Raw genomic sequence first — 16981 nt, forward strand, 5'->3', positions numbered from 1 at the left:
GCAGTCTTTTTCATGTAAAAAAATAAATAAATTCGTCAAGTGCTGACAATTGCCGTCTCAAAGTGCTTCATTCAACGCCGGCGCGATTAAAATAATGGCTCGTGCCACGCTATGAAATTTAAAACCATGTTGTTGTTGTGCCTTTTTTGTCTCTTCCGGATGCGTACATAGCACACAGGGACTCTCAACTCAACCAAGTGATAATTTTTCTATAAAATTAAAATTTTTCGATTCGGCTTCTCTGGTTTTTTCCTAATTATATCGTATCCTTCAACTATTTATAATATAAAATTCTTCAAAGAGAATAATTTATTTATGAAGACAATTCTTGTAACTTATGTATTGTTGTGGTTGAGTTTATACCGATTGAAGCGACGAGGCAAATTCCTAGGAATTAATCAGGATCGTAGCATCAATATCAGATTTGTTCGATGCCTTTTCAACAAACTGCGTTTCGTTATACAGTTTTAGTTTATTCAAATTCAGCAGCATGATAATTTGTTCTGTGGTAATTTATGTTTCGGGAAATTCCTTCTTCGTTCATTATCTTATCAATAGAATGGAAAAATTGATTTAATTGTCTTTTACATTGAATGGCGCAAGTATTTGTAGCTTTTTAACAATTGTTGCTTATGTCTTATAGCAAGAACGTGTTATTTGCCACTTTTGTCAAAATTTATAACATGTTAACTACCATTTTTGCCATAAAAGTGTTACAATATTTTGATCTATAGTTTGCGCATTTTTCATAAAAGTAATTTATATACACACGCGCTTTCGCTTTCGCGCTTTTAATAAACATTTATTAAAAAAATAATATAGACGTTACATATTTTTTATAAACGAAAAAAAAGTGATGGACCCTGATTTTTAATCCTGTGCCGCCTACTCCACAAAGGTACCATTTTTAGTACAATTCATTGGTGACCTATTAAATACCATATTTATATCTTCCTATACTTATGAAGCGTGTAAAAAATACAAATTTGTGATATTATCTATAATTTATGACAATAAAATAGCGTTTTATCTATTGATTACACAGTAAATAGCGAGTAAAAATAAAAAAAATATTCATTTAAAAGCATTGTAAATTAAAGGCGCCAGAAATATTTTAACAAAACACTATTACAATTATTATAGGCACTAAAACTTGCAAGTCTTTAAGTGTTATTAATAATTTAAGTTATGCCTTGCATGTCATTAAATTTTATATAATAAAATATATCTTACCACATATACAGAGCCGAATATAGCTCACCACATATACAGAGCAATTTAGATGACAGGTCATGGAAATCAGAGATTTCGGCTGTGATTGGGACGATCCGCTGATGTCTCATGTCAATGCAGTATCCTGACTCGTTTCTACTGCTGTAACTCTCATTTTTGTGATCAAGTGTCACATCTTTTATAATGCTGCTTCATTATAAAAGCTGCCTAATCGCAGATATATACGTTTGTGAGATAATTGCATCGCTTCTTAGACACACTCCGGCGATCGGTTACCAGAGAGTCAAAGAACAATAGTAATGTTTGAAAAGTAGAACGTACTGTCTAGCGCGCGTCGTTTAAAATTAAGAGTAGTTTATTTGGCAGTACTTATTGGTGAGTAACATCTCTTCTGTGCGATATTTCCAATTATTACCGCGATTATTTGGTCATGAGATCTCTCTTCCATTGTTGTGAAATCCACTTCAAACACGGATTGAACTCTCTTTACGTGTTCGAATGGTCGTTAAAGTTACCTCTGAATAAATTATGACAATGTTCATAATTATTTAATTTTGTAATTTACATTTATATATCTTAACCACATTTATGTCAGATAACAACTTGATGACTTGATTTTCAGACAAAATAATAAAATCTTTTACTGAATCTATATCGTATTTTTTTAACTGAAGCTTAGTGCTTACTAATATAATATTATTATGTTAAAATTCGTTGGCCTCTAAATGTAAAAAAAATAATTTAATCTTTCATCGGTTTCATTAAACTGAGGAGTGTGGTTTTCATAAATGTTCATGATAAGTCTGCTCTATTATTTTTATTCAATTTGATTATGTAATATTATGTTTTATTAATTATTGAAGACCCCTGCCCAGTTCGGCGCACTCTGTCCACTTTGGTCATACAGCGTGCATAATTAGCAAACGTTCTACCATAAATAAAGAAATGTTCACGTGTCGCCTCTGGCTTTTCCCTTCTTTCTCGCACTGAGACAAGGATCTGTCTAGCTCTCCCGGTTTCAATGAGGAGAAAGAGGAAATGGGCGAGACGATCGTCTCTGCCCCGAGCTCTGGGCAAAGGATGAAGACTAAATTTAACCCAACCGCTTGCCAATTCGCTCCTCTTCCGTTTTGTTGCCGAAAAACAAACACGAGCGAAAATAAAAGCCGCCCGATCAGTTATTATGAAACGTTTTCGCAATTAAAGATAATTAGACGACTAGAGTGTTCAATTATCGCTTTGATCCCGGACGATGCGATTATGAGTGATAATTTTGTAAATGGTTGAGAATGCCAATTTTTTTATGGGTTTTACAATTAGAATAATCTATTGTTAGATCAGTTATCAAGATTATAATGCATATGCATCAATGTCCTTCTTCGGTTCGTGACTGATCCAAGTCCATACATCTTAGCCGTTATTCTTGACCTTATTTTCAATTTTTCAGCCGTTAACACACGTTTCAGTTGTTGTGTATTACTTGTTCTGTTGTAGGTATTCATTCGCCATTTTGGTGCGAACACGTACGATTTTTACAAATCTGACCGAGTCTTGTCAAAACTCGTTGGTCTGGTCTTTGTTTTCCATATTGGCCGCGGAGACTTGTCATTTGACTCACCGTCACGTGTCAACGACTTCACGTGCCATGCTACATGCTAATCGATCGTTTTGCATAAACAGTAGTATAATAATATATTTATAATATTATATATGAGAAAAATAAATAAGAGAAAATTCAAGCACTAGAGTAATTACTGGCAATACACACTGACTTTACGAATTAAAAATGTTTTGTCATATATTCTAATTACTCTTTTTGAGTGTTGTGCTTAGTTGAGAAGACATACGAAATTCTGTGTGAGTGTAAAACATACTATTTAACGAAGTTTTGGAGTTTGAATAATTTTAAATATACAACACCCTACTGTAAAATATCAAAAGTAATTTATGCTAGTAGTAAAATATTGTTGTGCAAAATCGGCTGTGTGAAAGGTTAATGTTTTCTACCCACATCAGTGCAAACAGTACTCAAATGGGTTTTCATAGAATTATAATGTTAAACTAGACAGGTTTGTTAATCCAACGGGTCTACTTTTGCTCATCATTATTTCTGAATAGCTTTCTTAATTAGCCACTCGTGTTTCTTGTTTGATTAGTTGTTATTTTCGATCCAGTTTCAGATGTGTTTGTATTATATATTTATATGATGCGCTTCGGATTCTGCGATTTCAAACATTTTCCGTAGATATCATCTTAGTTTTGCATAATTCTAAAGGTCGTTCCTCTTCTTTGTGATGCAATATTTGAGTGTCTGCTGCCTTGGACTGCGGCCAAGCGGTCTATGCGCTCAGCAGATAATTTCTGGCAAACTATGGATTCGTTCTGAAAAGTATTGCACATTCTAAATATAATAATGCAAATATAAATAGCAAGTGGATGCAATCAATGAGTAATGGCGCATGTGGGCGGATTGACACGATGATTGTATTGTTGCGAAAAAAACTGAAAAATCATTTCTGTTCTCGATTTGGTAGTTTTCAGAAGACAACCTCCGAGCAAGTCTTTACCGGTCCGGGTTGAATATCATATAATCCGCTCGTGGGCGTCCGAGTCCTTCGAACCAGCCATTGTCAAACTTTGGTTGAAAATGATTCAGACTTATTGGTTCTCGGAAACTCTTGTTTGAACAGGTGAAAAGACTTTGAAAATAACAAGAGTTCAGGTGCAATTTTCAGAATGGGCACGGATGTTGTCTTTGTCGTTGTAAAATTCCTAGCTTTTTCATATAGGTATCTATCAAAGAAAAGATACTTTGTTTGTATACATATTATATTGTGTCAACATTTCACTTTAGAAATATTTGACTTTTTGGAATATGCATATCTAAATTCTTGAAAGAATCATTAAAACGATAATAAACATTAAACATTTTTTTTTAATTCAATAATAATTTCTAATTCCGATCTCTCAAACGCTATAGAAATTAAAAAACATATTGGTGCATATGGGATTCGAACTCATGTCTCTTAGGTATCATATCTATAGCACCGGTCTATCGTGCTGATTTTTGTGTGACATATTTATTGCTATAGCGAAGGCAAGTCAAAAGTAAATCGCTAGGAATATAATGTTGCTCTCGCAATAATCACAATCTCTTGGATCTAAATTCTTCAACAATATAATATAGCTACCAGCTCTTAAGGATTTTAGAATTAAACTGTATAACTGGTATCTTTCATATAACAATTCCTTTAGATGTTGATAGATCCTGGTCTACAATAAAGTAATTTAAATACATGAGTAAATTTAAATTCAATTTTAGATTATTTATTTATGTTGTGTATTTTTTCTTTCTCTATTAATTTTTTTTCTCTAGAGTGACGCTTAATGAAGTTATAGATTACAATCTTTTCAATAGAGAGGATTGTCAAGCTGTCGGTTTCTACGCAGTAAGTTCGTGCGTGAGGAAAACTGCAGCAGAAACTGTTGAAAATTATATACACGATAGTCGTATACAATTTTTGTTAAAATGGTTTAAACGTTTACATATGTATGCGAACACTATAGTAATTTTGGCACGACCTCGCATAACTTTGCCTTTTGTTTTGCGTCGATTTATGGAGGTGTAATTTTTGACAACCCGCGCAAAACGCAGATCATTAAGTGTAATTACATAAATCAAATTGTGGAGAAACAAGTACATATTTATATGAAAAAACTGAGGCACCATTAGGTTCTACAATATATTTTGCTCTTTTTAATTTATTGTTAAACAGTGCAATAATTAAATCGTTAGTAACTAATCAGAGAATCGTTGTATCTTTATATTATTTTTGACTGCGCTTAACTTAAGTTTTTAACGACGTACTTTTAGATAATTGTTACCGATTTTCTTTAAATAAGTATTATAATTTTAGCAATATAAAAGCTTTTGTAATCTAGCATTGTTTATACATGTATAGAGGCGACTCAAAGGTTTCGGGCTTCAATTCAACAGCCTAACGTACAGAAAATATATAAAAAAAACAGGTCTGCGCTGTTGAAACTTGCTCGAGGATAAAAGATCAATGAGGTGGGCGTAATCTCTATTGAAAATGCTTCATTTGAGGTATCAACTTTTGCCGTACAGCGTTTCCAAATCCAAATACGAAAAATTCTGAACCGAAATCATTGATATATTAGATAATTTCATCAAGGGTTTGAAAAAGGATTTATGCCATTAAAAATATAATTTATTTATTTTATGTATTTAAATTTAATTAAGAACATCGTTATCTGAGTCACGATTATCAAAAAACAATACACAGTATTATTATGCCTGCAGTACACTCTCTGGAAGTTGGCCAAGGTTGGCCAAGGACGGATAATATAGTGGGCTACTTCGGTCGAGTTCGGTTCTGCCCGCTCTAAAATCTCTCGGAAGTTGTCTGAGGTTACCGAGAACGGGAGGTAAAGTAGGAGTAATTCAGTCGACTTGGCCAGCTTCGAGCGCTTCCGAACATTGTCACCAAACGGACCGAAGTCAAAGGAACCGAAGTCGGAGCTGCTCTTTCGAGCGCGAGCGGTGAGATACTTCCCCTTTTACTCTCTCGCGTGTTAACTGACGTCAGTGAGAGAGATAATGATATGGTTTTTCGCAAACTGAGATTGAACGAGTAACTCGGTTCAATTTTAGTATGCGCGTAGGCATCCTACGGTCAACACGAGCGCTGCATCGTAGTCACGTGGTCAAGTTATAATACCACATGCTTATCGGGGACTTCAACAGACTCTTACTGACATCTTTGAATATTTTAGGGCACCAAAAGGGATTAATTATATTTTTGATAGTATATTCTTCTAACAGATATCTTTATTATATTTGTTTTCATATAAAATGAAATAATTAGTGGTACTTGATTTTGTTAAAAAAAATCGTTTCGAATATCCTTATGTATTTTCCTAGATCGGTTTATATAAATGTCACACCATAGTGAATTCTTATTTAGAATCGATGGCGACAAATTCTAAGATAGTCACAGATGTGGTGCCTTATGGCATTTTTCAAAGGCCGACAAAGATTTTGGGTAAATTTAATATTTACGACCGATAAGTTTTCACTGATATTGTATTGGTGAGTGCCCACACAAACTTAATAAAACTGCGATTATTTGGTACATTTTTCGATCGCTAGCTGTACGTGACAGAAGCCGCTGTCTGGACATCATTCACGGCCGTTGCCCGGACGGCATATGAAAGTTATGGTAGTGTGGTCGCTTACTCGAAGCCGACTTCAGTTGTAACTTCGGTTCGGACAACTTCCAGAGAGTGTAGTGTAGGCATTATAATACAAGTAAACTAAAAAATAATACAATTAAATGATACGAACTGGACCAGGTCCTCGTAGCTGATATTAAACATATCAATGTGCAGTGCCAGGGTATTAAGAAACCGGATGGAGAAACGCATATAAAAGTCGGCTAGTGCGACGTCCTGATTAGGGCAGCAAAAGAGGACGCAATCATGATTCTCTAAGATGGTCCAGAACCCAAAATTTAAATTATTCTAGAATAGTTTGATTGCTTTCAGCAATCTTTAGCACACCGTGCACCACATTAGTATGGGATAGCAAGGGTTCTTGGGTTAAATCTCAAGCCCTTGAGGAGAAGGTTAAAAATAAATATAATAATAACTAAAAAGTTCAGCTTTTTATACAACAATATTAACGATTTATTTGTTAAAGTTTGTTTCTGGCATTTTTTTGTTTAACTATAAACATATAGACTTATATGTTGTTATTTTAACGCTATGATTACTATCAGTCGAAATTCTGACAAATCTCTTGATATATACTTCGTATGCGATAGATAAAAATAGTTTAAACTAAATATTTGTTTCTGTTGTGAACGTTGTGAACTTTATCTATTATATCAATGTTTATTTTTTCTATAGAATATTAACAAAATAATGCGCTAGAAATAATAAGTTATTTTTTAAAACACAATTTATAGAATCTCATGTTAGTCGGCACTCCTATTTGTTAGGTTAGCCTTCGGGGCTGTATTACGAAAATTAATACTTTATTATGACAGGAGACACTAAAACGCGATCACGCGATGTTACAATCCTTTTAATTATTATTATATTGTATATATTTAATTTACAGCAAAAGTAAATGGAATTATATAACGTGATTTTCCATTTATAATAAATATATATATTATCTAAATATAAAAAGCTTGTTCTAAGCAGTTGTACCTCAAGAAAGCTTACTCAGGCTATTAGTAATATTTCGATACCACTTCAACGTTTTTTTATTTGGCGTGTGTCAAATCTCGCAAAATTTCGCGAGTGCTCAGTGACCGTGATGGAGACTTCCATTGTCATCACATCCGAGACGACCTTCGGACGATGGCAATTTCCGCGTGTGGCGCCCATCAATTAGAGAAACGAACGCCATGCTACAGTCATAATCAGTACGGTGTGCTTATTTGTATTATGACATTTTTTCTAGTTCATTGCCCACGTGTATCGATAAGCGATGGTCTCTCGGCGTCACTTTTCCGGCCGTGACAAACGTGGTGTTTTTTTGTCATCAGCACAGTCGTCTTCGGTATAATGGTCCATTGAAGATGCCTTCGCGACGAACGTGAGCGTCCTTGATAGCCGGCCTCTTGCTTCGCCAGGTTTCTTTCTTTAGAAATTAATTAGCATCATAAAAAAACGCGTGTCTGACGCTACTATGTATGAACAAAAACACAATGTTTCAATTCATCATTTTCAAGACCAAATAGGTTTATTAGAGGTGTTTAAAATATCAACATAAATAATATTGATTTGCTTCAATGATTATAATTATATCTTTGATAAATGAAGTTTGACGAGATCGTCGTTATTCTGAATCCATCATATATTTAATGAGATTTTGGATTACTGAGGATTTACAGTAAATACATTTATCTTTGTATTTGATTTTGTGATTGATAGATTAGCAAGGCAGAGAAAAATTGATTGATCGATCATGAATTCTGAATAATTACACGCAATCGTGTGATAAACATTATGAATCTCAATGACAATGTATTATATATTTTTTGCCACAAAGATTGGATAATTTGATTGTCATGTAAAATTACACGCTGATTTTCATTTATAAGGTATCGTAGATTTTTTTAGTAGAGCACTTGCATTGACAAAAAAATTAAATGGCGGTTCTTGATGAAGCTCATTGATGCTAACAATTTGATGTTGTTATTTTGCGTGTTGTTGTGAAGGTCTGAAGTAGGCATTTTGGTTCTGGTTTAGAAATTTTGTTAAATAGTATGTGATAATATATTATTGTATATATCTCTATACTATTGGATGGATAATCATTGAGGAGAACAAACTTTAATTGGATGATTATTTGTTATAATGGACGCGAATAATCTAAGGACCAGAACGGATCGATCTACTTCGATTAATAAAAGAGGTTTGAGTTACGAAGGAAATTCAGGCTCCCGTATTTATATACAAATCGTAGAGAAAATTGACAATACAGCTATTACTACTTTATATTTTTCATATTTAAAACAAAATAAAGATAAAAATACATTGGATTATTAAAAAAGAGAGTTCACACACAAGCAAATTTTATAGCGTAACTCTGTGTAAAGCCCCCGAACATTTTTGCAAGTTTTTGAGCTTTGTAATGAAAATATTTTTAAGAAATATAATACCAAATCGTCCACAATACTGAGAGTGAATTTGAGATGTCCTTATAATTGCATTTAATGAGACATTCTCGTAGTATTTCTATCGAAATTTAATGTCATTGACATGTCCGATATTGATTCTAGATCAATTTCTCACACGTCCTCCGCTTTACGTGCTCGTTTTCAACCATGACCTATGGAATATTGCGAATATAATAAAATGGTATGGTACACCATTGCGGTTTCGCACATATCCGTAGCAAACGTGGGTGACGTTCGACGAACCACCCACCGTAATTATTCATCATCGTCCAGATATCCTGGCGAGACGTCCGCGAAGCGCTAATGGTGTTTCCTTATTCGAACGCCTTCTTGGCAGGCGCCGATGTTGGTACTCGAAGACGAAGGCGTGGGCGGAAGCCCATCCTCAGGAAGGACCCTCGGCTCCTTAACCGTTTTTACGAACTCTATCGTCGGTAATTAGCGCATTAATTTAGCGACGCCCACTTCCATGCGGAACTTACGAGGAAATATAAAAAATATCCTTCTAACTATAATATGATGATTATTGAGCGTTTATACTAATTTGCGGAGTATTTTACTTCTTTAACCTTGTACAACATGCGAGGTGCTCAGAATACTAATGAGGATGTCGGAAAATGTATTAAATAATCAAAATTCATTGTGTTTTAAAAATAGCATACAAAAATGAGGAATTTACATTTTGATTATTTTAAATACAGTACCGTGCAAAAGTCTTAGCCACCCCTAATTTTGCATATTTGTAGGTTACAAGTTTTTCTTCTTTCTCTGCATTATCTTATGTTTGTGTGTATTCATTTAACACCTTAATGTAAACTATAGATACATCTTTGAAGTGTCAGTAAAAATATTTTTTTAAAAAGCAGGACTTTTATCACATGTCACATTAAACCACACTACATCAAGCCATCAACATTTTTTATCGCTATATTTTTTATACCTATGTATAAATAGCATATTTCAATCCATTAAATTATTAAATCAGATTACAATTGAACTATTCTAAAAAAAATATATTGTAAATTCCAGGGCTAAGACTGTCAAACAATTTTAAGAATTCGATACCCTGTTTGTATTGGTTCTAGAGATAACACTTTTAAACATGGTTTATTCTATTGCTTATTTTATTTTTATACCTGTAATATAATATAATTCTTATGCTGTTTTTGCTTCGTATTTTCCCCTACACTTGGGAAACGCTGTACTAAACACATTCGATCGAATATCATTTACAAGTTTTCCAGTTTGCCTATCATCTCGTTGGCGCCTGTGTAATGTTACAAGTTCAAATTTTACACCCGACATACAAGCTGAGAGTTTTCCAAAAAGGCAAACCAGAAAATCCGGTATATAACAACTCAACGAACAATCTGTAGCGAAAATTCGCACATCGTATGATTTCGCGGTATAGACTTCTTATCAGCGTTTTGACGGGTTAAAAATGTTCGGTTACTCTACGTCGATAAATAAACGTCAATTATAAACACAAAAGCGACAACACCTTGGCGATAAGATACTTATAGCCCGAATTCAGAGAAACTGGCGTACGTCGTTCATTACCGACTACGCCTAATCTAAGGTGAAAAATAAACATTGATCGATTGATGGTACGTGTATAATGTATAAATTCGGATTACTTCTTAATTGCGTAATAACAATTGACAAGTGTGTTACGTATGTTTTGCAGGTGTCCAAATGTTTCGTTAAATTGTAATAATAGATAATGGATAAACTGTTAAATAAACTTTGATAACATAATATAATCTTCTAGTTAATATAAATGTATGTATACACATTTTAAGCGCCGACACGATTGTATTGCTTTTGACGTGAATTTTTGACTTCTGAGAAGTGACAATTGTTTTTGCGCTATCCTATTGATCAAAATTCTGTTTGAGTATACTTTGATCAGCCCTTTATACTTTGATCAGATTTTTATTTTTACTAGTAAAAATATATATCTACTGGTGAAAATGTATTTCGATATGATTTTTCTGAAATGACAGTCAAAATATTTTAAAAAATATTTTCGGAATAGATTCAAGACCATTTTTTTTAGATTTTCTTTTAGGAATAAGCACATGAAACTGAATGTATTATTTATTTATTTTGCTACATTTAATCCAGTTGTCAAATTACTAATAATACAATCTAAAAAAACAATAAATTTATATATTTCAGCTGGTGCTGTTGATGATTTTTCATTATTTCTTTGCTTCTTCCTTAGGTATTTGATATGAAAATTCAGATTGTATACCTAAATTTACTGCTACTAATTTAAATTCGTTTAATGTTTTTTAAACGTTTAAAAAGCAATAATGTCAACAATAATTTGCAAATAAATTTTAACACAAGCAAAGCCGCGTCAAAGAGCTATAATCTGTCCCTTGGAATAATAATGTTTATTGTGAAAGTACTACCTAGAAAGTGGGTGTTTTTGAAGGCAATGTTCCGCTCCTTTTATTTATTATATGTATAAATAGGGCTAAAGGAACTTATATCTGAAATACAACAGTACAAGTGTAGTTTTAGTTCAGATTTTTAATTTTTTTATAAATATATAATTCTCGAGCCTCGAGAATTTGTCCCCTCCTCCATCTCCCCCTCGAGGACACGAATAACTGACGGATCTTCAATGTGAAAATCGTTACTCATAACAAAGCCTAGTATCTTGAAATATTTTTCGCAGACATTTACGCGTAGAGAAAACCTCAATTTGTTCTCAAAGGTGATCCAAGATGAAAGTTTCTATAGCCAGAACGTTTCCATCGAGATAGTAAAAATATTTTAATGGTAGATGTGATAAGAAAATTGCATAATATGGTATTTTCCGACACTAAAAAGCAGACGGTTGATGGAAGTCCATTTGCACATGGATATTGGATCGGCATTTAAACCACTTTGGATCGCTGTAAAATCATGCGTTCTAGGTGTGACGATACTTTCCTTCTGACGTTTATCTTTATTTATCTACTATCGATCGCAATCGCGATCGCGAAAGTACTGTTATCATTGACGCTTGAAGTAATCTATAGTCAATATAATCTATTTATATTTCTTAGGTAGATTATCTGATGGTCAGTACTTTTTCATGGGGATGTTTGGAACAGTTTAGGAAGCAATCGATTAAAAAGACGTACATAGCTGAGTCATTTTTATAGTTGAATGAAATATATAGCGCGGGTGTTTGTGATCGATTCCAGTTCTATAATTTATTCATCGATCGCCATTAGTCATAGCGATCTTCTGTTTCCTCAAAGCCAGATGTTGACGATGACGATCGAAGATATGAGCCGATAGCACGGGACAATTCTGAGTCATCAGGGAACCCTCTCTCGTAGTAGTCCAATAGCCGGATCCTCCGATCGGAATTTTCATTCTAGCTATGATTCATCGCGGGTGAGTCACGGCCGTTCGAATCTTATCGTCCGTTGTTTCTTCTAAGCCGCGTGACTCACTCGAAGCCTCCTCTTCGGAATACGAATGCATCTCGACAGGTCTAGGTTAGGTCGTTTGATTTCCAAATTGCGCTTTCTAAAGTTTTGAATTGCAGCGACAATTCCGTTACGAGACTGGCGCGACCGGTTTGCAAAAAGGAATTTCCGGCTCGGACTATAGTCGTGACTTCGTGAGGCGTATGCAAAATTTGAACTCTTAACCGAGGGGGGATTTAACGGATAAAAAAATTAACTATAATTATTTTTTCATGAGACACGCGTCTCGTACGAAATATTAAAACGATGCTATCATCTCTACAAATATATTTTAAAATAGATAGTTTAGGCAGTGAAAGAACTTCGGCGACCCTTTTCTGTTCAGAAGATTTGAGGTATTATATTTAAACTATCAGTAACTCTAGCTTCCATGTTTACTGATAAACTTGTTGACAAGATGTAAAATAATGGTAATTGTTACAAAATATCGATATTATCAGTGTCTCGACGGACCGTGTGGTACGGGATACTATATAATAATTTCCTCCATAACAAATGAGACTCCTCTATCAACGTCAAGCCAATTAGAAATCATTTCGTCTTAAAATAATTATACAGCGTTCATAGTTGAAATGAGCGAGTGACCTCTGTTTACCCATCTATGTAGATATTATTCAACCCATAAAATACGTTAGACGATCATGGTATTTAATTTTTACATATAAGTTAAATGCACAAAAATATTCTAAATTTGCAGCCAATTGAACTTTATAAATTCAAATCTTATTGTCTTAATACATTTTTATACAAATGAGTCTCAAAAAAGTATCAAAATAATTATGTTAAATTTCTATGTTTATGTTTAATCATCATAAAAGTAAATAATCGAATGTTTATGTGAAATTTAATAACAATAATACTCTATAAAAACATTCAATTTCTTCTTAAAATGAATCATAAAATATTGTTTATATGAAAAGACTTCCGTTTAGCAGCTATTTCCTGTGATCAAATAAATGTTTTGATAGTATATTTTCTTTATATATTCGTTAAACGATCATATAAAAATATTTATTTCCTTATAACAATGTAGTGTTTTGTTGTTTAATTATAAGCCAAAACAATTAGTAATTAATTAATATAATATACATACATATATATTTTATGTATTAGAAATCTGAGCATCATAACTTGAACGTTTTTTCATTATGGCCTTTATTCAAAATAATTTAAGCATTTCGTACACATATGTATGTACATACATATGATGTACACCAGTATACGTCACGGCTTCCAATTTTTACACATATAAATTCGCGCGTGCTAAAGCCGAGTCACATAAAGAAAGTTGTATACGTCGCACGAAAATACGAGTGTGTGTTGTTTTTGTTTCTACGTGAACTGCAATAACGATTATTATCGGGAAACTGCAGCGTATCATCATACTTTAGCGAGATTAGCAGCGGTCGATAACATTGATACACGTATGATACATTATTTAAAAATGCAATTAAAATCATTTAAAAATTAATAAAAAAAAAATTATATATAGGAAGCCCCCCGTTCGACGCGGGGGATACGTTCTGGACATGATCGCGCTAAGCGAATTTTCTTCTTGTTAAGCTCCTTGTAGATAACGCCGAATATATACTTTTGTACAATTGTAATTATATTTATTAACAAGCTTTCGATTTAATCAAATTTCATTTATTATATTCCCTTTTTTAAATTTCACCCTCTGTTTGTTTTGATAGTAGCAGTAGTAGATGCTATTCCCCTCTAACTAAGAATCGCATGAATGCTTCATAGGATGAGCGTACGTCACAGCGATGAGTGTTGAATGGAGATTGTTGTGAATTATGAAGTAATTTTTCATTCGTAATCATACGTCATAGTGACAACATAACAATGATAGCGCCGTTAAGCGCCGAGAGGTCTCGTCTCCGTAATGGTGATGTAAGCGGTCGTTCCTGGTACGGGTGGTTATCTTCTCGGAATCTGAGGAGTAGTCGCCTCTGAATCACCTTCGCTCTCGCCGGATATGTCTTATTAGCAGAATTGGTTAGATTGGCAGCATTGCGTATTTTTATTCATTCTGGCAACACTATTTGACAATCTGAATGACGTCTATTGCAGGGGTATTACATTTTTTTAAGAAGCCGACCTTAATACAAATTTGCATATATGACTTAATATTAATATATTCAAATAAAATAATATTTAAAAATCCATTGTTTCATATTATTTTCATATAAGGAAAATGAGAAACCACTACGTTGTATTCCATTATTTACTAAGCTTACTGTATAACTGTTTATGTTACACAGGTGACTCTGATTTAAGAATAATAATAAAATATTTAACGTTAATTGTTCATGAATACTTTTTTCATAAATTTATATTTTTTAATCAAGTACAGAGTTACACAATATTTACCAAATGTAATTGAGGCAACAATTTTAACTAGCTGTTCCAAAGGAGAAAATACCGTTTGTCGTATCTTTTAACTTTAAAAGAGTAAGACGATTTCACACAATGACCATAAAAAAATCTCGTGGATAATCTCTTCAACTTACTGTAATAAATTTGGAATAATCTCGCTTTTCCAGTGGTGTCTTATTAAAAAAAATATGTACTGATGTAGATTGAAACATAATTTATATTAATTTAAATATTTGTAGTCTTTTAAATACTAGTTTATAATTATAAAGAGTCCAAGCAACGTGTTAGTTATTAAATACGCATTTAAATATTATTAATAAACGTATTGGATGTACATTATATGAAGTTCATGAATGCGTGAGCTTTCGCGCATGCGCATTGGGCGAAAGTTGCGCTATCAGCGCCAGTTTGACAGCTCGCGGCCGGAATCGCGCACTTGCTGAAAGTAGTCGGTGCGAATTTCGCATTTCGCACTGCGAGATAAAAATAACGGCGAGCCCGGATGGAGCTTCCGTTTCCTCCGCAACGAGACACGTGACGTACTCGCAACATGTCACTTTGACGTTTCTCGGCGGCCATGCGCCTCGGGCCTAAACACGCCGCGCATCGACCATGTGTATTTTGAATTTGACGTTTCGCTCGTTACATCGGATCGTCACTATTTTTTTTAGCGACAAGGCGCTATTGCAAATTCCAAAGTCGATACTACTTAGCCGGGTAGGTTTATTATTAAAAATAAACTATCGGTAGCACATGCGATTTGCGCGCACGCCGGCTGGGATGCAGCGATCCGATCGAGGGGACCTTGAAGTTTCATTCATTGGGTTCACCAGTCAGTCGTTCGTCGATCGTCGAGACGCGCGGTGCTATATCACCCATCGGAGTTCGATTATTATGTTCTGATATCTGGTTTCGTGCGTGCGCCATGGAGCAAGAGCAGACGGTGAGCGTTTTTTGTGTTCCGTTAACGCCGATCGGTTACTTAACCCCGCGACTCGATGCCAAAAAATAGACGAGACGGTCAATTAGCGTCGGCTAAACGTTTCGCCGCAAGACAATTGTGCCGAGATAAGACGCCGGCTGATGCCTGTCTTATCTATTTGACGTTCGCGGTTCAGGTCAGAGGTGATAGCTCGGTGCACCGATCCCCTCCCCTTTTCGACGCTAATAATTTCTCTTTCTATTTAGCTCCCCTATATATCAAAAGCTCCCTTTACAACCTTGGAATATTTAAATGACGCGCTTTTAAAGCACTTTCATAATACATAAATCATATCAACCTTGAATTTGACATATCTGAGAGATTATTAGATCATTGAGCTTGTTCACTTATGAGTTTTCATACAATCGCACAGTAGTGTTCAAACATCCATTGCACATGAAATTATATATAACACCACTCACATCAATATGAAATAGTTTTTTGTAAATATTTATGGATAAAAAAGGTAAAAGTACAATTGTAAATAAACGGGTGTAAGTCTTAAAAATACTAATATATAATATTCCTCAATTTCAACACACATTACTAGCTATTGTTTTGCTCAGAATATGTCGAGGCTATAACAATCTGCAAGTGTATCGGCGATACTGCATATTCATAGATGTATAAGATAGTTCTATAATCTGTGAAGACAAAAGATAAAACCATTTGAAGAACCTAAGGTTAAAACATCTTACCTGACATATACGTAGTTACGAGATATTTAGAAATATGCTAATTGTCCTGTATTTAATTGCAAAGATACAGCTAAATTATTTTGCTATATCTTCTTTTTAAAGTATTGAGTAATCAAGTCAAAATTTATTTTTGCTATTATTATTTTATTCACACAAAAGTGAGTAAAATATAGCACAGTAACTTATTGTTAGTGGATATTATCAGTTTCTACCGAAAAAATAAATAAAAAACTTGCTTTGGGATCAAATAATAGGTGATTTTTTTAAATTTCCCTGTTCATACTAACAATTAAAAACAGTAAATTGTTCAAATACTATTTCTCAAAAGTAACTTGTACACTTGTGTATATTTTACTTTCTCTTTGACTTTATCTCACCTTGGTCCACGTGAAAACTTTCATCGTAAAAATAATAGTAATAACCGCAGATTGGAATTAGCATCACAATCAGTTTCTGGCATTGGCCGCGTTACAGGTT

General features: G+C 33.9%; 1 protein-coding gene and 1 long non-coding RNA gene across 8 annotated transcripts in view; both read left to right on the forward strand.

Annotated features, from left to right (window-relative positions):
• Positions 1–16981, forward strand: part of LOC148237698 (NAD(+) hydrolase sarm1-like) — an 83044-nt gene that overhangs the window by 41190 nt on the left and 24873 nt on the right. Inside the window, exon 1 of one of the 7 annotated variants that reach the window (XM_088203559.1) lies at positions 15634–15767. The exons of the other annotated variants lie outside the window; for them this stretch is intronic. Within the exon in view, the coding sequence (XP_088059685.1) occupies positions 15750–15767 (18 nt within the window). The 5' untranslated portion in view covers positions 15634–15749. Of the gene's footprint in view, positions 1–15633; positions 15768–16981 lie in introns of those variants that run through there. 7 annotated transcript variants of the gene reach the window in all.
• Positions 1090–8801, forward strand: LOC148237699 (uncharacterized). The gene is made up of 2 exons (XR_015812222.1): positions 1090–5915; positions 5954–8801. It is a non-coding gene; the product is annotated as an uncharacterized LOC148237699 (long non-coding RNA).

Source organism: Plectrocnemia conspersa, unplaced genomic scaffold (assembly GCF_051122295.1).
Source record: "Plectrocnemia conspersa isolate PC_06_02 unplaced genomic scaffold, ASM5112229v1 ptg000002l, whole genome shotgun sequence".
In the NCBI taxonomy this organism is placed as follows: Eukaryota; Metazoa; Arthropoda; class Insecta; order Trichoptera; family Polycentropodidae; genus Plectrocnemia; species Plectrocnemia conspersa.